General features: G+C 38.0%; 1 protein-coding gene across 1 annotated transcript; it reads left to right on the top strand.

The window, feature by feature from the left end:
- The first annotated feature begins 5,383 nt into the window (after positions 1–5,383).
- LOC112570708 (growth hormone-inducible transmembrane protein-like) lies at positions 5,384–12,406 on the top strand. The gene is made up of 8 exons (XM_025249290.1): positions 5,384–5,540; positions 6,837–7,065; positions 7,227–7,338; positions 7,526–7,667; positions 8,112–8,310; positions 9,908–10,006; positions 10,797–10,968; positions 11,462–12,406. Exons 2-8 carry the CDS (start codon positions 6,849–6,851, stop codon positions 11,547–11,549), a joined length of 1,029 nt encoding a protein of 342 aa, XP_025105075.1. The 5' UTR covers positions 5,384–5,540; positions 6,837–6,848; the 3' UTR covers positions 11,550–12,406.
- The last annotated feature ends 4,191 nt before the right edge of the window (positions 12,407–16,597 follow it).

Below are 16,597 nucleotides of genomic sequence, written 5' to 3'. Positions count from 1 at the left end.
AGATTACACCCGATATATCTCACACTTAACTGGCGAGGCTGATGTATCCACATCTATTCTACTGGAGGAACCTGTGTCTAAATGAACTCTGCTGGAGACACATATATCACCACAAAAAGTGAATTTTTTTTCTTCAGTGTTAAGCTCTTCTCCATTCACTCGCTTACAGAGAGATGAAAGAGAGAGAACAAACAATTAAATGACTTTATTGTTGAGGCTCTCGGCATGATCTGTATTATAGGTATAAGTCCGATGCAGTGAGCTCAGCTTGTAACCTGCTGTATGTATTATCAGGTTTTATCTACCGAGCACAGGCGTGGCAGCATAAATATAATTGGCGAGTTCGGCTCAGTTTTCACAGCTGTAAAAAAAACAACAAAAGAAAGCTCGAATTTCTGTCTCCTGATATTACAACAACGCAGTACCATGACGAATTATTGCTTATATGTTGTTGAGGTTACAGGACATAGAGGTATGACTAACATAACAACACTTGCGCAAGTTTTCCTTCTCGACCTCCACCATAAACACTCCCTTCTTCTTACTCTCAAGCAAAATCGACAATGCGTGAACGCATTAAAGGCTCTTCTTAACATGTCAAAGGACTTCAAACGTTTGACTAAGTTACGAGAGACAAACACGGAAGACCATTGGTTTTGGGGCCAGTGTTGAGGACATTTTGATCAACTTATTAAGTCTAAACTTGTTTGCCAACACATTTGACAACACGCTTGTCACCACAACAGGCATCATGGGATACTTGGGAGCTTTGAAGCTTTGGCACTTTGCCCAGATCACAACAGGATTTAACACAAACACTGTGGCCATAGTTTCAAATTTGCTGATTATAATACGTCAAAGCTTTATTTTCAGCATGGTGACCATCAGAAAGGTGTGCACGGTATTAGTCGTGTCAACCCTGACTAGACACCTGTTACGTGGAACACCGACTCGTGCTAATTCTGTTCTATGTCTGTCCTCCTTTCCCCTTCCTTGTCCGTGTGCAAGGTCTCCACGCTCCCGTCTTACAGAGTTTTTGTGTTTTGTTTTTTCTAAGTGCGTCTGAGGAAGTCACGTGTGTTCAACCGGGAAGCGAAATTGTATTCCTGCGATGGAAATCAGCCCCAGCCGCTCGATCTTGAAAAAGTACACGTCACACATACCCAGACTTACAGTCAAAGACAGTAATGGGGATGGGGAATGGGGACGGGAAGAGCTGACATATACGCTGACGCCATTGCAACGAACAGGCGCAAATGTGCAGACTATCATACTACGCCACCCGGGGTGGCTATGCTTTGATCCAGTGCGCTGATGAATTCTCTAGAATCGCTCTACAGCAGCTTAAATAACGCTTGCTTGTAGAACTGAAAACTGGCTTACCTTCAGTCTCAAATAATTTTCAAAACCTTCTTTCACTGTTGTCACTATCGAATACAAGTGTGTGTGTGTGTGTGAATGTGTGCGTGTGGGCTCATTGTTATTGAGATATCTACCTCACAAAGTGTTTTACAAAATATAGTTCACCAGCTAATAGCCTACTTTAGACCATTACCATTAAGTAACGAATTATAGTTTCACAGTTACACCGGAGCTTCTAACTCACAGCCCTCGCTGGTCTTTAAAAAAACGAGAGGAACAATAGGTAAAGATGTGACGTTGAGGTGGATGTATTGGTGAAGGGGATAATAGTTTGTTTCCCACGAGTACTACATCTGCAACCACCTGGCGTCCTGTTTCATTGATTTGCTTATGACACGCTTCTAGTTGACAATGTCTTTTAGTGCTTTGTGTGCTTCTGCACGTGAAGTGACCATAGATTTCACCATTCTGAACATTTATATGATACTCTTCGAGTATAGACGGCTTAGTTTTACGACAGTAAATTATCCCCTTCATTCGTCGCTTTGTTTTTGCTGTTGCCTGTGTAGAGATTTTTACTAGTGAAACCTTTTCATTTTTATTGGCTTTTGTTGATCTGTAAATATTACTCCCATTACTGGGTCTGTTAAGGTGCTGTCATAAACGAGTGTCCAAAGACAACTTCTTAGGTTTAGCAAAGAGCGGCACTCTAGCAAGTGTTCCATATCTACATATTTGTATGTTACAAAAACGACAGGACTGTTTACATGCCTTGTGTTTTAGAGTGTTAAGTCCTAAAAAGAGCACGTAGCGTGCCTGGAGTGAACAAATTTACTAGCAGACGCCTATATTGAAATTAAAACCACTGTGTAGGACATTCAACATTCTAAAACACATTTAGACATGTGAAAGAAAGTGTAGTTTTGGTAACAGAAAAGTGTGTAGAAATGGAAAACTCTTGGCTTATAGAGCAAAGTTGCAGACCTCAGACCGGAGGTGGAAGACATATATTCAGGGGACTCACATAAGCACGGCGCCTGCTTAGCAACTCTTTTTTCCTAAACCCCTGGAACCGTGAAAGTGCACAACACGGCAATGGTTTGTAAGACAGTCGTCTGAACTGTTTATATTTTATAACCTCCAAGTGCTCATAGCGTATGATCATTTGCAGCTCATTGCACACCTGGTACAGCCAGCCACTCGTCCTTGGTCTGACTGCAACCCGACCACCATCGAGACGGCTGGTGGGACGATTGCAGGTGAGCCTAGCAAAGGTAACTAAATCGAGCTGAAGCTGGTTCAAAGCGACCCCTGCAGTTAGAAACAGCGAGTGCAATGATGTATAGCGCACATTGTCCATTTGTCCTAGATATTTTAATTAAATATGTGAGACAGAGGGAGAAGAGGAACAATCCAGAAGGAAAAAAAAACCACCCACTATCAATGATGTATAGCGCACATTGTCCATTTGTCCTAGATATTTTAATTAAATATGTGAGACCGAGGGAGAAGAGGAACAAGCCAGAATGAAAAAAAAAAACACCCACTATCAGCCCGGTGCAACACCTGCTCAAGCACTGACCTAAATTTAGTGGAACAAGAATTACCTCAAACACGTATTACCTCTACATGCATCGTTTATTACCCCAAGGAGAGGCAAAATATGGGCTTCCGGATCGTTGCCTCGGTTACAATCAGACAGGAAACGACTGAAAGACACGCATAACCCAAAATGGAGAGTTTGGTTGTAATTATAGAAATATACTGGCTGGAAGCGTGTTCACATAACAGGTGTGCATCAGGGTTACAGGTCGATTCGACCATGTGCCGATTCAACCACAACAATGATCGAGTCTTTCTGACTTATCATCCATGTGACGATTGACGATGAAAACAAAGAAACTGTGACGCTGCTTTGTTGTTGTGTTTATTCTTTAAACATAGAATTGTTTCTTTTTCTTAGGTGCTTTAGCTGCTTTGTTGTTATTGTTACCCTGCGCAAGCATCTCTTTTTCATTTTTATTTGCCTGCGTGTTTATGTGTGTGTATGGCGTAGGAGTGAGATGTACATAAGAAAGAGGAGCGTATTTGAGTTTGTAGACTATCACGATGAATAATCTATTTTTATTTTGTTTTATTTGTTGGTTTTGCAGAGTTTTAATGATTTGTAAATCACATCATGGGGAAATTTAAAGGTAGTCGGTAAATAATCTTTACATTTCTGTCTCGTTTGTTTATGTAATAAAAAAAATCATTATTGTGTGACAGCTTTGTGGCTAGCTATTAATGTATACAGTATTTTGTAACTTGGCTTATTTTCGCACTGATAAGGCTTTGTGTGCCAACTGTTGTTTCGAAATCGATGTTTAATGCCGCAACAATCATTTTGACACTACTTTTCTACGAGCCTTTGATAATAATAAAAGAGAGTTAATGTTTATAGCGCAATATCTTAGCCAAAAGCAAGCTCATTGTGTTGAACAGGATGGACGAAATAGTCCCAAAGATGTAGGACAATAAACAATGGGAAGACTCGCTGCTTTCTGGCAGTAAATGGCAATCACTGCAGATTCTAACGATTTTTTTTTTAAAGTGATATCCGGAGAATATTGACACTGTACTGAGACATCATGAGAATAGTAAGAAATTTTAGCATATTAAACAGCTAAAACGATGATTATCACTTCAGTTTATACACTGCAACTCGAGGTCGCTGCCGGAAGCAAACCTGTTGGGAAGATGACATATATATAGTTATCTATATACAAACATCTAAGCACAATCCATAGCAGGCATAAAATAAAACTTGATTGAAAGAGTAGTACGTACTTCACCCACCATCAAAGGTATTCTCAAAGCGACCGCTACCCCCACCCCAGAAATAAAATCATAGACGCTGAGCTCAAAACAATTAAAGAGACCACTGCGTGCCCTGTAGTAAAACCACTTATGTGACGAGGTGAAAGCCATCAGCACAGATGCAGTCGGTATGGCGTTCATTGTATGGAACCTTCTATTAAAAACAGTTTGTTTGTTTGTTGTTGTTGTTTTTTTTAACGTAGCTGGAAAGTTATTAGGACGCGTGTATGGAAGCGCTAATCTCAGTTACCGGTGCCGCGGCCCAGCCTTCGCAGACAGAAACATCGTTCCATCCGCACAACTGCAGGTAGAGCAAACGGTCATTGCAAGATCAGCCACCCGGAGATGAACAATGTCAGCTAACAACAATGCTACGCACAGATACAACAGCTTATATAAACAAATGGCGTAGACAGTAGAGAAGAAAAAAAATTATCCAGAAAAAAGAAGAAAAGTGTGTCAGACGCAGAGATCAGTGCAGGGACATATGAAATGGAGTCACAGATTTACAGATCGATAGTAGACACAAAAACGTGACAAAGATCAACAGCAAAGACGAAAGATGAGGGAGAGCTGTCAGCTGTCAGTTAGGCGAAGGGACATCACTCTCTACAATGCAATGAAAGGCACCTATCATAAATCTACACAAGGAAACCATTTTTAAAAGACAATACTAAAGAGACCCCAAAATATATTCTTTCTTTAAACTTTCATTAAAATTAATGGAAATCATGGGCCTATGGTTCTTCACTTCTCTGTCGCTTATGATCGTGTAAAGGTGATAGCGATAGGCAGCTTTCTGTCTCCGATGCCCTTTTGATAATGTCTCATAAACCAGCTCAAACAACAAGAACAAACACATAGAACAATTGTAAATACTTGATATGGGATTTATTGCCCATGTAATTTCTTATTTCATTCTCAATACCCCGGAGAAAAGAATACAGAATTTGGAATCTTGAAATCTGAAAGCGATTTACTGCTGTTCAGAATGTTGACATTTTTTTTTTTTTTATCGATATCATAAGTTTCAGACTTCTCTCCGAACTTGTATATCTATCGTGTATATAGTTTTTTTTAAAAAGAAGAAAAGACCCTACATTATAACAGAGTCTTTGATAAAGCGTATAAGTATAATTATGTATATATTTCATTCTTTTCTTTTTCCGATTCAAGGGACGCTACTCTCCCGTTGCTTCTCGACTGTTCTGGAGGCTGCGCATAACGTGAAAAACACTTTCGTCATCTTTACACCAGAGGAACTACTTCCATCAGAGGGCTTTGGGCTAATTATCTTCACTCCAGGTGCAGTGTAAAAGGTTAGTTCGCAAAAATCAAAAATGTATAAAACTGAAATGTATCATGTAGACATCGTCAAGTGACTAAATTGTCCAAACTAACAGAACGCCTGACACTTGTGGTTGTTATGTCCTTGGTTACATAATTATTGCTTTGTTCATAGACCCAACGCATTCTTTTAAAATGCGTTTCGAACCCATTAGTTTAAGTTTATTATTGAAATAGTACTGTCGATTATACTATAAATATAAAAATAATTTGTCCATTGCGCTGAGTGATGAATGCTGCTTTCTTTTCTCGATTTCGACAGATTAGTTCCTTATTTCTCTTTTTAAACAACAATGGATTTACCCATAGGTTAAAAGACCACTTGTTCACACTACACTTTTTATCAACACCATCATAACTATAACACCATGTATATACATTTAATACAAATTTTCAGGCTAAAGAAGAACTGAAAATCGTCTGTATTACCTAGGCAGTACATATAGCATCTACTAGGAATCTCTATTTTTGTCTGCATTTTGTCAGCAAGTTGTTAGTTTCAGGACCTTTGTTTTTGTTTGTTTTGTTTTTCTCTCTGCTGATCTTCACCATGTTTCTGGTGTCTGATCTTGTTTCCTCTTGATGTCAGCTGTCCAATGAAGGGTTCTTTTGGGAAGGTCTCTAATTTCTGCCTGATTTTTGCTAATATCTTCAAGCAGTCACTTCCATAGAGTAAGAACAAAAGGACATTGCTTCTGTAGTTCTTTCATTTATATACTTCCTTAGCACTTAAGGCTTTCAGATGTCTTTTACCATGGCAAAGGTTTCAATACTTCTTACTCCATATTTTTTCTATTGTTATTAGACTGCCAAGATGTGTAAATTTATGGATTTTCCCCATGGCTCTGTTGGAAATAGGCTGCTGAGTTTGCATAGTGTTAAACTACTTGCATCGTCAGTGATTGATCTATCTTTTGGGCCTGGGTCAATTCATTTTTTTATTGTTTGGATGATTATGGTCTTACTTAGGGTGATATGTGTGTCGTTGACTCTGGCAGTGGAACATTATAATTTTGTGGTGAAAATGACTGAACCCCAAGTGTATGTGCATGTTTGTGTGTATATGAGTGAGCAAGAGAGAGAGGGAGAGAAAAAGATCCCCCTATCCCCCCACCCACCACACACACACACACTGACCATTTTCTGTTGTTTGATGTGGGTTTGTGGGAGAAAGATCAGTATGCATGACAGAGATCAGAAACAGTGAAAAGCCGGTTTTAGTCAGTCACTCTCAACATAATTATTAATGATTATATATTTCTTTTCAGGACAACCTGAAAATGCTTGCTGCACGTGCAGCACGCTGTTTCTCCCTACCATTAACTACCTTTGTAACAACTTTAGGCAAGTCCAGTATCACTGGAGTAGTTCCCAAACAACCATTACTCACTGTACGCATACAGTTGTATGCATCGGAGTCTAGAAATGCTGTCAGGCGGCAAGTTTCTCGGGCCAAGAGCCTAAAGGAGCGTCTTCTTGCACCTGCAGGAGATTCAGGTAAGGTCAGATAGTCATTAATATGCTTCTTAGATCCTTATGTAACTGATTATTTATCTTGGATATCTGGTTAAAAATCTCCTTTGAGCAACATGTTGATCTGCATCTATTTTAGTGGGAAAACAAAATCTGCTTATAGTTAACTGTACATTTATTTTCAGCATTTGGTGTTGGAAGAGGATTTGCAATTGGGGCTTCAGCTTTGGGCCTTGGAGCACTTGTCTACTATGGGTTTGGTCTGTCCAATGAAGCAGGTGCCATTGACCGATCTGTGTAAGCTATGATTTACCTATTTCATGCCATTTCATCATGTTTTATCCTTAGTTGCTAGTTCAAAGAAAGAAGTATTGTTATATAAATTTAGTTTCTTTGCTTTAGTAAGATAGTAGTGTATTAGCTGTTCCTCAAAAAACACTAATTTCCATCTGTTTACGTCACATAAAAAAATGTTTAATTGCAGAATGTGGTCAGAAGAAGTTAAGCGCAGGATCCATTCAACATACAAGTATTTTGGTGGCAGCCTTGTTGTAACTGCCATATCTGCCTTTGCCATCAGTCGCAGTCCATCCCTTCTCAACTTAATGATGAGAAATTCCTGGCTTGTATGTTGTCACATAAGTTTCTGATAAATCTTTTTGTTTTGTATTTTTTAGCTACTTATTAAGGTCACATTGTATATTCATTTCAGTTGTATTAATAATGTTACAACTATGTTGCTAGTGGAACCAATAAGCTGTTTATTTTATTCAGATGTTCACCAGATTGTTTTTGTTTCCTGTCATGGTTTTACATTTTCAGACAAAATAATATAATCCTGCATGCATAAATGCTGATGTATTAGAATTGGCTATGAATTAAGAGTGCTATGGTAACTAACCTTTTGAGAATTAAATCTGTTCTAACACTTTTAATAGAAGCTTTCTCCCATTTTTTAAAGCTTCCTGAGTACAACAACATTTGCACTTGGAGTTAGTAGTTTTTGTTCTTTCAGTGATTTATTTTTCTTTTAAATATTTCTTTTTATTGCTTTCTATTCTTTGTTGCAGTCTGTTATAGCAACATTTGCAGCAATGATTGGATCTGGCATCATTGTGCGGTCAATCCCATATAAGGAGGGTTTTGGTGCTAAGAAACTTGCATGGCTTGCACACTGTGGCATCATGGGAGGGGTTATTGCACCACTGTGCTTCTTGGGAGGTCCTTTGTTAATCAGAGCAGCTTGGTACACTGCTGGTTTGGCTGGAGGTATAGTTACATTTGTTTCATAGTTATATTCTAATTTTAAAGGTAGTTGAAGAATCAGGAATACTGGCGATATCTCTGTATTTATTGTTTTCTACATCAATCTTTTAACTATTATTTGACACACACTTGATATAGCCTTAGTTGCTGGGACACTGTAAAACTCAACCATCCAAGCTTGATACACACTTCTTTGCTATTGTCCCGAGCTCTTTGCTTTTTGTGGCCTTTTGGCTTTTGTCTACATCTTTTTATTGTTCCTTTGACTTCCTGCCTCATTTATTTACTGGCATAACAGTTTCTTTGTGCAATTCATCGATTACAGAGGTTACACAGTTGATCCAGTCTGCTTTATTCTGTCTGTTTCCTTATTATGTAGATCCTTTTGATCTATGGACAAGACTAATTTGAGTGTTAATTGATCTGCTTTTCTTACAGATTAAGGATGACTTTATAGATTTGAATTTCTAGCTGTAGAACTGTAACTCCTAAACATCTTAATCTCAGAAAAAAATACAATACCACTGCATTTGCCATTTTGGAATATTGTTAAAAGTTGATTTTGTATTTTTGCAAGAAAGAAATAAAAATCTGTCTTCTGTGATACCATTTTCTGCAGAAGATTATAGCTATGCTTAAACAATTCATGAAACACCAGACCAAAACAATATATGTAAGAAATTGAATCTGTAACCTATGAAGGATGGTGACATTTTGAAATTGTGTCTTAAGTATTATTTGGGTGGATTTGCATGGCTTCCCTTTATGTAGTTTTTGAACTAGATAAAACATTTCAAAGAGGCATTCTGCAGACTAGCCTATAAACAGCAAAAGAAAAAGAAAATGATCTGTACCTACGTGATCCATTTTTTAAATGAAAAAGTGGTATGGATAGGAGCTTTTGCAGCCTTGATTACAATTTTTTGTTATCATTATTATTGTAAAGCACCATGAGCTTGCCCATAAGGCTGGGATATGATGCTGTTAAGTGTATTTTATTATTATGATCATCCCCCAGTGATGTTAACATGTTATTTGATAAACCACTACTGACAAGTCAGATACCAAATTCTGCAAAGCAGCTACTGGGTGGGTAGGAGGAGTTTTCTAAACACAGATCCCACCTGGCCTCAAGCCACTAACTTTCTACTCCCACAGTCAAGCACACTATGCCATGCATTCTTCAAAAAAGGATTAAATATCTTATTATTTCATATTCTCATTTAATAATATTCCGTCAAAATGAGAGGCATCCTTCCACTGTTTTCTCTCTTTTTTTTTAAATTTTATCTTAAGTTGTTGTATCAAGGTTTGTGATATTTACCAGTTTCTTCCATTTTCTGGAGGGGGAACAGGGTTCATGTTTCATGGTTCTTTCAAAAATATTCATGTCATGGCCTTTATAGCTTTCACTGTTTTCATTGTGCAACTTTTACTTTTTATATTTGTTGTGTAAGTAGATTAGACCATTATATAAGTGTAATTTATTATTAATAATAATTAGCATACAATTTCTGAACACCCTCCAAATTATATTGACTTCTGAGATCCCCTAACTTTTAAACAAATGAATCTCTTAATAACTGTTTGTATCTTGTAGGTTTATCCTTGCTGGCTGCATGTGCCCCCAGTGAAAAGTTCCTATACATGGGAGGCCCTTTGGCTCTAGGCTTGGGTCTTGTTATGGCTTCATCAATTGGTGAGTGTAATTTTAAATTCTGTTTTTATTCCCAAGCCTCCAGGAATTTCTCAGACCTAAGAAACACATTTCTTTATTTTTCATGAATACATTAAGTTTGATGCTTATCTTGCGTTTATCCTTAACATGCAGTTTTGATGCTTATCTTGCGTTTATCCCTAACATGCAGTTTTATTTGCTTGCTCTGGCTCACCATTTTCCAGCATGGAAGGTACAAAGTTTGAGGCTCAAACAAAGGACACGTGACATTTAAAACAAATTTTTACTTTTTTCAGTTGGCACCATTCAGCAATTTTTAAATGAAGGTAGCAATTAGAATAATAGTAATCATTGTTAATAAAAATGAAACTGTTATTAGAATATTTTCTTCTTAAAAATCTACTAAGATTTTAAACTGTGAAGCACACCTTTTTTCTGGTTTTTTTTCCTTTAAATATTGTTCGGACAAAAACAAATGCTTTAGCACCCATTCATGTTGGCAAATATAACACCTTTCAGCACAATGATGGTTGAGCTGATGGAGGAGGGATCCTTTCAAAAATACTTATCCTAAAGCATTGACTTTGACAGCTTGTGTTTTGTATCATTGTTTTTCTATCTTATATTAGTGATTTTCTTGTACTTGGTATTTTCATTATAATTTCTTGTGTTCTAAGACTAAGATTGTTCAATGACCCGTAGTCCTCAAGAGAGCAAGTCAAAGGACTATAAATAATAATTACATTTAACAATTACTGGTACTTGCAATTTACATTTTTTATTTCTAGTATGCATAACATTTTCATTCCAGGTACATTCTTCTTGCCACCCACAACAGCAGTTGGAGCAGGCCTGTATTCCATCAGCATCTATGGTGGTTTGGTTCTCTTTGGCTTATTTCTCCTCTACGACACACAGCATATCATTCGAAAGGCTGAATATTACCCTGTCTTTGCTCAACGCCCTTATGATCCCATTAACGAGTAAGATATTTTATTGCTGTTTTAATAACTGTAACTTTGGAAATGCTGTTACTTGACCAGAAAATCCTTTATTAATAAATTGGGAAGAGTGGGATTCTGGCATAAATTTCTTTGTGTTAGAATTAGCAATAAAGTAGAGCTTTTAACTAGTAGGAACTGGGAGATAACTTTTCAAACTGGAAAGACAAGTTTTAGGATATTTTACTTTTAAATACAGCACCTGGTTTGAAGATGAAAGTTTCTGTCTTTGCTCTGGGATTGTATGATAAGGGTAGTTTCCCTTCTAACCAACCCTTCCCCTATCCCCAACCAGCTAATTAGAGACAGTAGGTCTTTCTTTGATACCCACACAGTGAAGTCTGAACATACCGAGTTTAAAACTATTAGGTTATCTCCCTCCTTTTGTTATTTCGTAATCTAAATGTTTTCAATACTTCAGTAATAAAAACTGTTAAAAAATGTAAAACCTTAATTTTTTTCTTAATGCCTTTAGGAGCATTGGCATCTACCTGGACACATTAAACATCTTCATTAGGATTGCCTTGACTTTGACTGGAGGAGGAAGCAGCAAAAGGAAGTAAAAAATAAATTGCAGAGGCTCTTGGACAATACTGAAATGCATCCCAAAGTGCTGATTTTCTTTCCTGCATGAAGGAGTTTCAAAGAACACAGTGTTTAGATAAGTACAATAAAAAATGTATAAGAAATAACACCTTATATAAAGTGCCGAAAGTGGTAAAAACATGTCTTAATATGACTCACAGTAGATCTCAGCAGATGTCAGGGCTTTCTCAGAAAGCTGATGATACAGTTACTCAGAGAAGTATTTTGTAATATTTTTTTTTAGGAGAACTTGCTTTTGTTTCAAGTTGATAATTTTGGCTATAGTCTTGCACAATTGGTCATAAGCTTTATTGTGAAAGCACTTTGCTGAAACAGAGAGGCACTCCCACAAATTATTTTAATAATAAAATCTGTCATAGACTATGAACAGAAGAGCAGTTCTAAACAGCCATTAGAGTACAGTAAGAGATCATGGCCCCTGCCTTGGTTTCTGATGATCAGTATAAATTATCTCAACACTGTTTTTACAGGTCTCTTGCTTTTCTAATATCATCAGCTCACAAGATTGCTGATTTTGGCATCATTGCTAATGTGATAAGTGTTTGATACATAGTAAGATTTTTGAGTCGATACCTTCTTGTTCATTGTTTATATGGACCATGTAACTGGATGAATAACAGTTTTGCAGATGAAAGACTTTGAGTGCAAACCAAGGTTTTACAATTTTTCTGAGTAATGTACATAGCAAACAAACCTTCAAAGCATGTTTAAAACTTAATTCTTTTGATCCAGCCACCAGGCTGTAATTTTTGACTGTACATAGCAGCCGTTTGTAGTGAACCCTTAAGTATGAATTAAAGACCTACCAGAACCACCCAGGTTTTGTATTTCTTAAGTTATGGCATGACTGTATCAACTAGTGGTTAAAGATAATGGTCATCATATGTGTGTGGACTTAGAAAATGGGAAACCACAATAATAATAATACAATTACAAAAATAATCAAAAACTCTTATAGGGTACATTTACCATCTATCATTTATAATAATACACTCACTAGGTATTAATAAAAAGCAGCACAAGAAATGACTGCAGCAGCAGCACAGTTTCCAAACTGAGGAAAACAAAGAGCTAGGGAAGTAAAGAAGGCGTAAAAAAAATGACAACGAACAAGGTTTTAAGGCTAACCTGAAATTTCTGAAGGAAATTGAGGAAGGAGCTTAGTCTCAAGGATAACTTTGAAAGTTTTGAAGATAATGGCAAAAAAAGTCTCAAGATGGAGGTAACATAATATGTTACAATATTATTGTAAGGGCATGCGTACTTGCCTGTTACCAATTGTAAATGTAAAAAAAAATATCTCACTTTGCACCTGCATGAACGCATGCATCAATGTTCAAACAATTTAACATGCAGAAGGCCTGTGACTGGCAAACTCTTACCCAAAATTATTGGTGAAGATAAAAGCAAGGAAAGGAGCCGTATTCTATCCTAGACATGGTGAACCAGCTACAGTTCACATCTCCTATGACAAACAGGCCATAGGACTTCTACCTTTACCATTATTTTTAGGACATAAAGCCATGGTAAATGGACTTTGTTGCGTTTAAAGAAAGCGTTCGTTACTACGTCAGTGGAATTAAAATAGGCTAGAGGGCAAGACATATGCACACATCATATTGCAACTAGAGTTGTTATCGCAAAACAACCATTCTTTTCATCCGACTTTATTCCAACAACTTCGCTAAAGATGAGATGAGGGCAAGCTCTTCACGGGAACATTTCGTGGGATCACGCATAACAATGAAAGCGGCGTGCTATAACCTGCTTTGGAAAAGCCAATGTGTGCTCCACCCATCCAGTAACAGAGTGGTAATTGCCATGCTGCAGTCCTTCTGTGCGTGGTCGACAACGACGAAACACTTTTGCAACGCGTTCTTGGAAATCTGTAGTCTGTTCTTGGTGGCAATGATATTTTCAAATATTTTGGTTTTCAGACTTTGTCCCTAATTGTGCGATTATTCCAGAGAGCTTTTGATGCTGTGCTGTCACAGCAAGCTTTGTGCAGTGGGATGGGTCTGATGTGGCTGACTTTGTGCTTCTCCGGGAGGCTGATCTTGTAATGACCATTCGCTCTAACAGGAGTTGTGTGGGTGGAAGCAGCAGCACCGGGGATTGTGATTGGAGCTTCCATACAAGTGTCGTAACAACTTTTCAGCTACTTTTCGAAGCAGAACTTTTTATCTAAGATTCCACGCTGATCGCATCTGTGCTGATGGCGAAAGTGAACTTCGTCACATAAGTGGCTACTCTACAAAGGCACGCGGTGGTCTCTTTGATACCAGCGTCCATGATAATTGCTATGTCTGAGTTTGTTTGCTTTTTTTTTTATTATTGTTTATTTTTGGGGGGGGGGGTTTGGTTTGTGTTTTTTTGTTGTTGTTGTTGTTTTTTTGTGTGTGGAGCGCTTTCAGTCTACCTTTGGTGGGTAAAGCGCTCCTTATCAGCTTTATTTATATTTTGTTCTGAACTGTGTGTACATGTTCATAAACGTGCATTTGATGCCCGCCCTAAGAAAGTGTGCTTGCCTCTATGTAAAGTGCTTTGAGTCCGGATGACGCTGGCGAAATATAAATGTTATTATTACTTTATTTTGCTGTGTTTTATATTTCACTTACATGTCATAACTTGCATCTGATACGTCGGTCTTTTTCTTAATCTACGTCTTGTTTCGAACCGTACACCTGTTTTTGCATGCCATTAATTTGTACTATTATAAACTCACAGTTCAGGTTTAAGGTGGCATCTCTTGAAGGCTTCTCCCTTACCTCTTACAATTGGACTGTTGTTTCTCTCTCTGCATATTTTTCTTTCTCTTGTCGTTTTATTTTGAGTGCTTATTCCATTTTATTTCTTTATTGTAAGGTTGTCGATGACTACCATTTCTACATAATTGTTTGGTTAATGTGACCTTTCCTTGCCGTGCTTTGGTTCCGACACGGTGCTAATCATCAACGAACAACGCGGAGTCTGGTGTCGATCTCTTAACTCGACCATCCATCACGTTTCTTATTTTTTTCAATAATTGATCAAGGATGCCAGCGCCACGTTCATATTTTCCATGGAATTGCATATTTGAGATTTCGCAGATATCTCACTTTTTAAAATTGTTTTAATGATCTACCCAAGGATCTTTAGTCCAGAAAATTTCACCACGTGACGCGAGCAGAGAACCTACCTCGTGGCATCACTTAGCGGAAGCCAGTAAAATCCACAATTTTATCGGAAGCGATCATCACTTTGGTGCAATTAACTTTTTCTTTTTCTTTTTTTTTCTTTTTTTTTTTTATTTTGGTAAGCTGCATTCTGCGAAATATTTTAGAGGAGAAAAACCTTAAAAGAAAGAAAAATTGGGAGAATGGGTGACTGAAATAAAGGAGACAGAAAGTGTCGGATGGGTCAACACCGAGCTGTATGAGAGACGCTGACCTCTCCAGGTGGAGATCAGGGCGCCCGGCACGTGCACACTTGCGTGAAACAAGTAATGCTAGGCTTCTTACTTCAATCAATCGTCGGTGCGTGCATGAGCACGTGAGATCACGTTTCCCGAGCACGTGAATACGGCAACGGGTCAGCTACAGTCTTACCTGCGGTCATGTGTGTGTGTCTTGAAATATGCGTGCATGTTTATGGGGGGACTGGGTGGGTGAGAGAGGATTAATGATACTTTACTGATTCAAGAGCATATCGTTAGTAAGGGTGTGTACGTCTGTCAAGTAAATTACACATCTTAAAACTGCTGTAAACAGAATCCAATTATAAATAAAAGTAGTTATACTTCTGTAAACACATGTGCCAAAAACTCTACACACAAATATATATGTATACGCTTCAAAACAGCAATTATGAATAATATACTCGCTGATACATTAATACACAATTACTTTACTTCAGCTTACGTTGGTCAGCAGAACAAAACTTTGATGGTTTGCTCCAATCTTACACCACCTTACAATACTCCTTCCCCCCAACGACACATGTTCATGCAAATCACCCGCCACTCACACACCATAGCCTGCACAGCAAACCGAAAAAAAAACGTGAGATGGAGAGAGTTGGTGTGAGTTTGTGCGTGCGCGAGAGTGTGTGAGTCTGGTGAGAGTTTATCACGTATGGTATTGTATAGTCATATAGTACAATTAATTCACATCACGCTCAGTCTTGTTTACATGTTTGTGTGTATTTATTTATATTGCTAATTAATTTACTTCACATTCTCAATAATAAAAAAATTAATAAAAATAATAGTAATAAAAGATGCTTTTTCGTCAACGTTGTTGTCGGGTGTAGAGTTTAGTCTGTGAAAGTGAGAGAAGGGGAACATGTCGGAGAAGGAAAATTTAAGGGTGTTTGGGGACACGTGACCTGACTTAGTTTGATCCTCTTGTTATTAAAAAAAAAAAAAAAACCGGCGAATCTGGCGTGACAAGGGATACTTAGTCACCAAAACAATACGACAAAGTCTCGGCCAGCTGCCTGATGTAGTCTCGGTCAGCTCCTGCAGACGTAAGCCTGATGCGTGCAGTGTGCGGTCGCTCCCTGTCTGCGGGTCGAATCCCTGCAGGATGTCGAGCAGACGTGTGCGTGCGCAGTGGAGTTGCGGCCCTGACCCATCCCCCGCCATTATGACCGCGGAAGGCCAACAAAGGCGATTTGTGGCTCCAGCATCATCCACGACTGTCTGCAGAAGAACATTTTATACAAGGCAGAACATGAAACTGCATGACCAGTTAATAATTTCATCTAATATAAAATTGAGAATTTAAAACTCCTCTTCCCCTACCTGAGTTATTGTTTCTTTTCATACTCTAATATTACTGAATTAAAACAGAACTTTTAAAAAACTATAAAATTGTAGAATTTGTTATTGTACGCAGTTCTTCTGTCCAACCAGCTACAGATGACCATTGTGGGTGTACAGCAAGCAAGTTGTCCATACTTGTGTATGATTGACCTGTGACGGGCTTTGGTGGCAAATGGCGTGCATCGGGTGACAAGGTGCTGG

This window comes from Pomacea canaliculata, linkage group LG1 (genome assembly GCF_003073045.1).
Source record: "Pomacea canaliculata isolate SZHN2017 linkage group LG1, ASM307304v1, whole genome shotgun sequence".
NCBI classification, from domain to species: Eukaryota; Metazoa; Mollusca; class Gastropoda; order Architaenioglossa; family Ampullariidae; genus Pomacea; species Pomacea canaliculata.
Note: the sequence above shows the minus strand (reverse complement) of the source record. Positions and strands in the feature narration are given on the sequence as shown.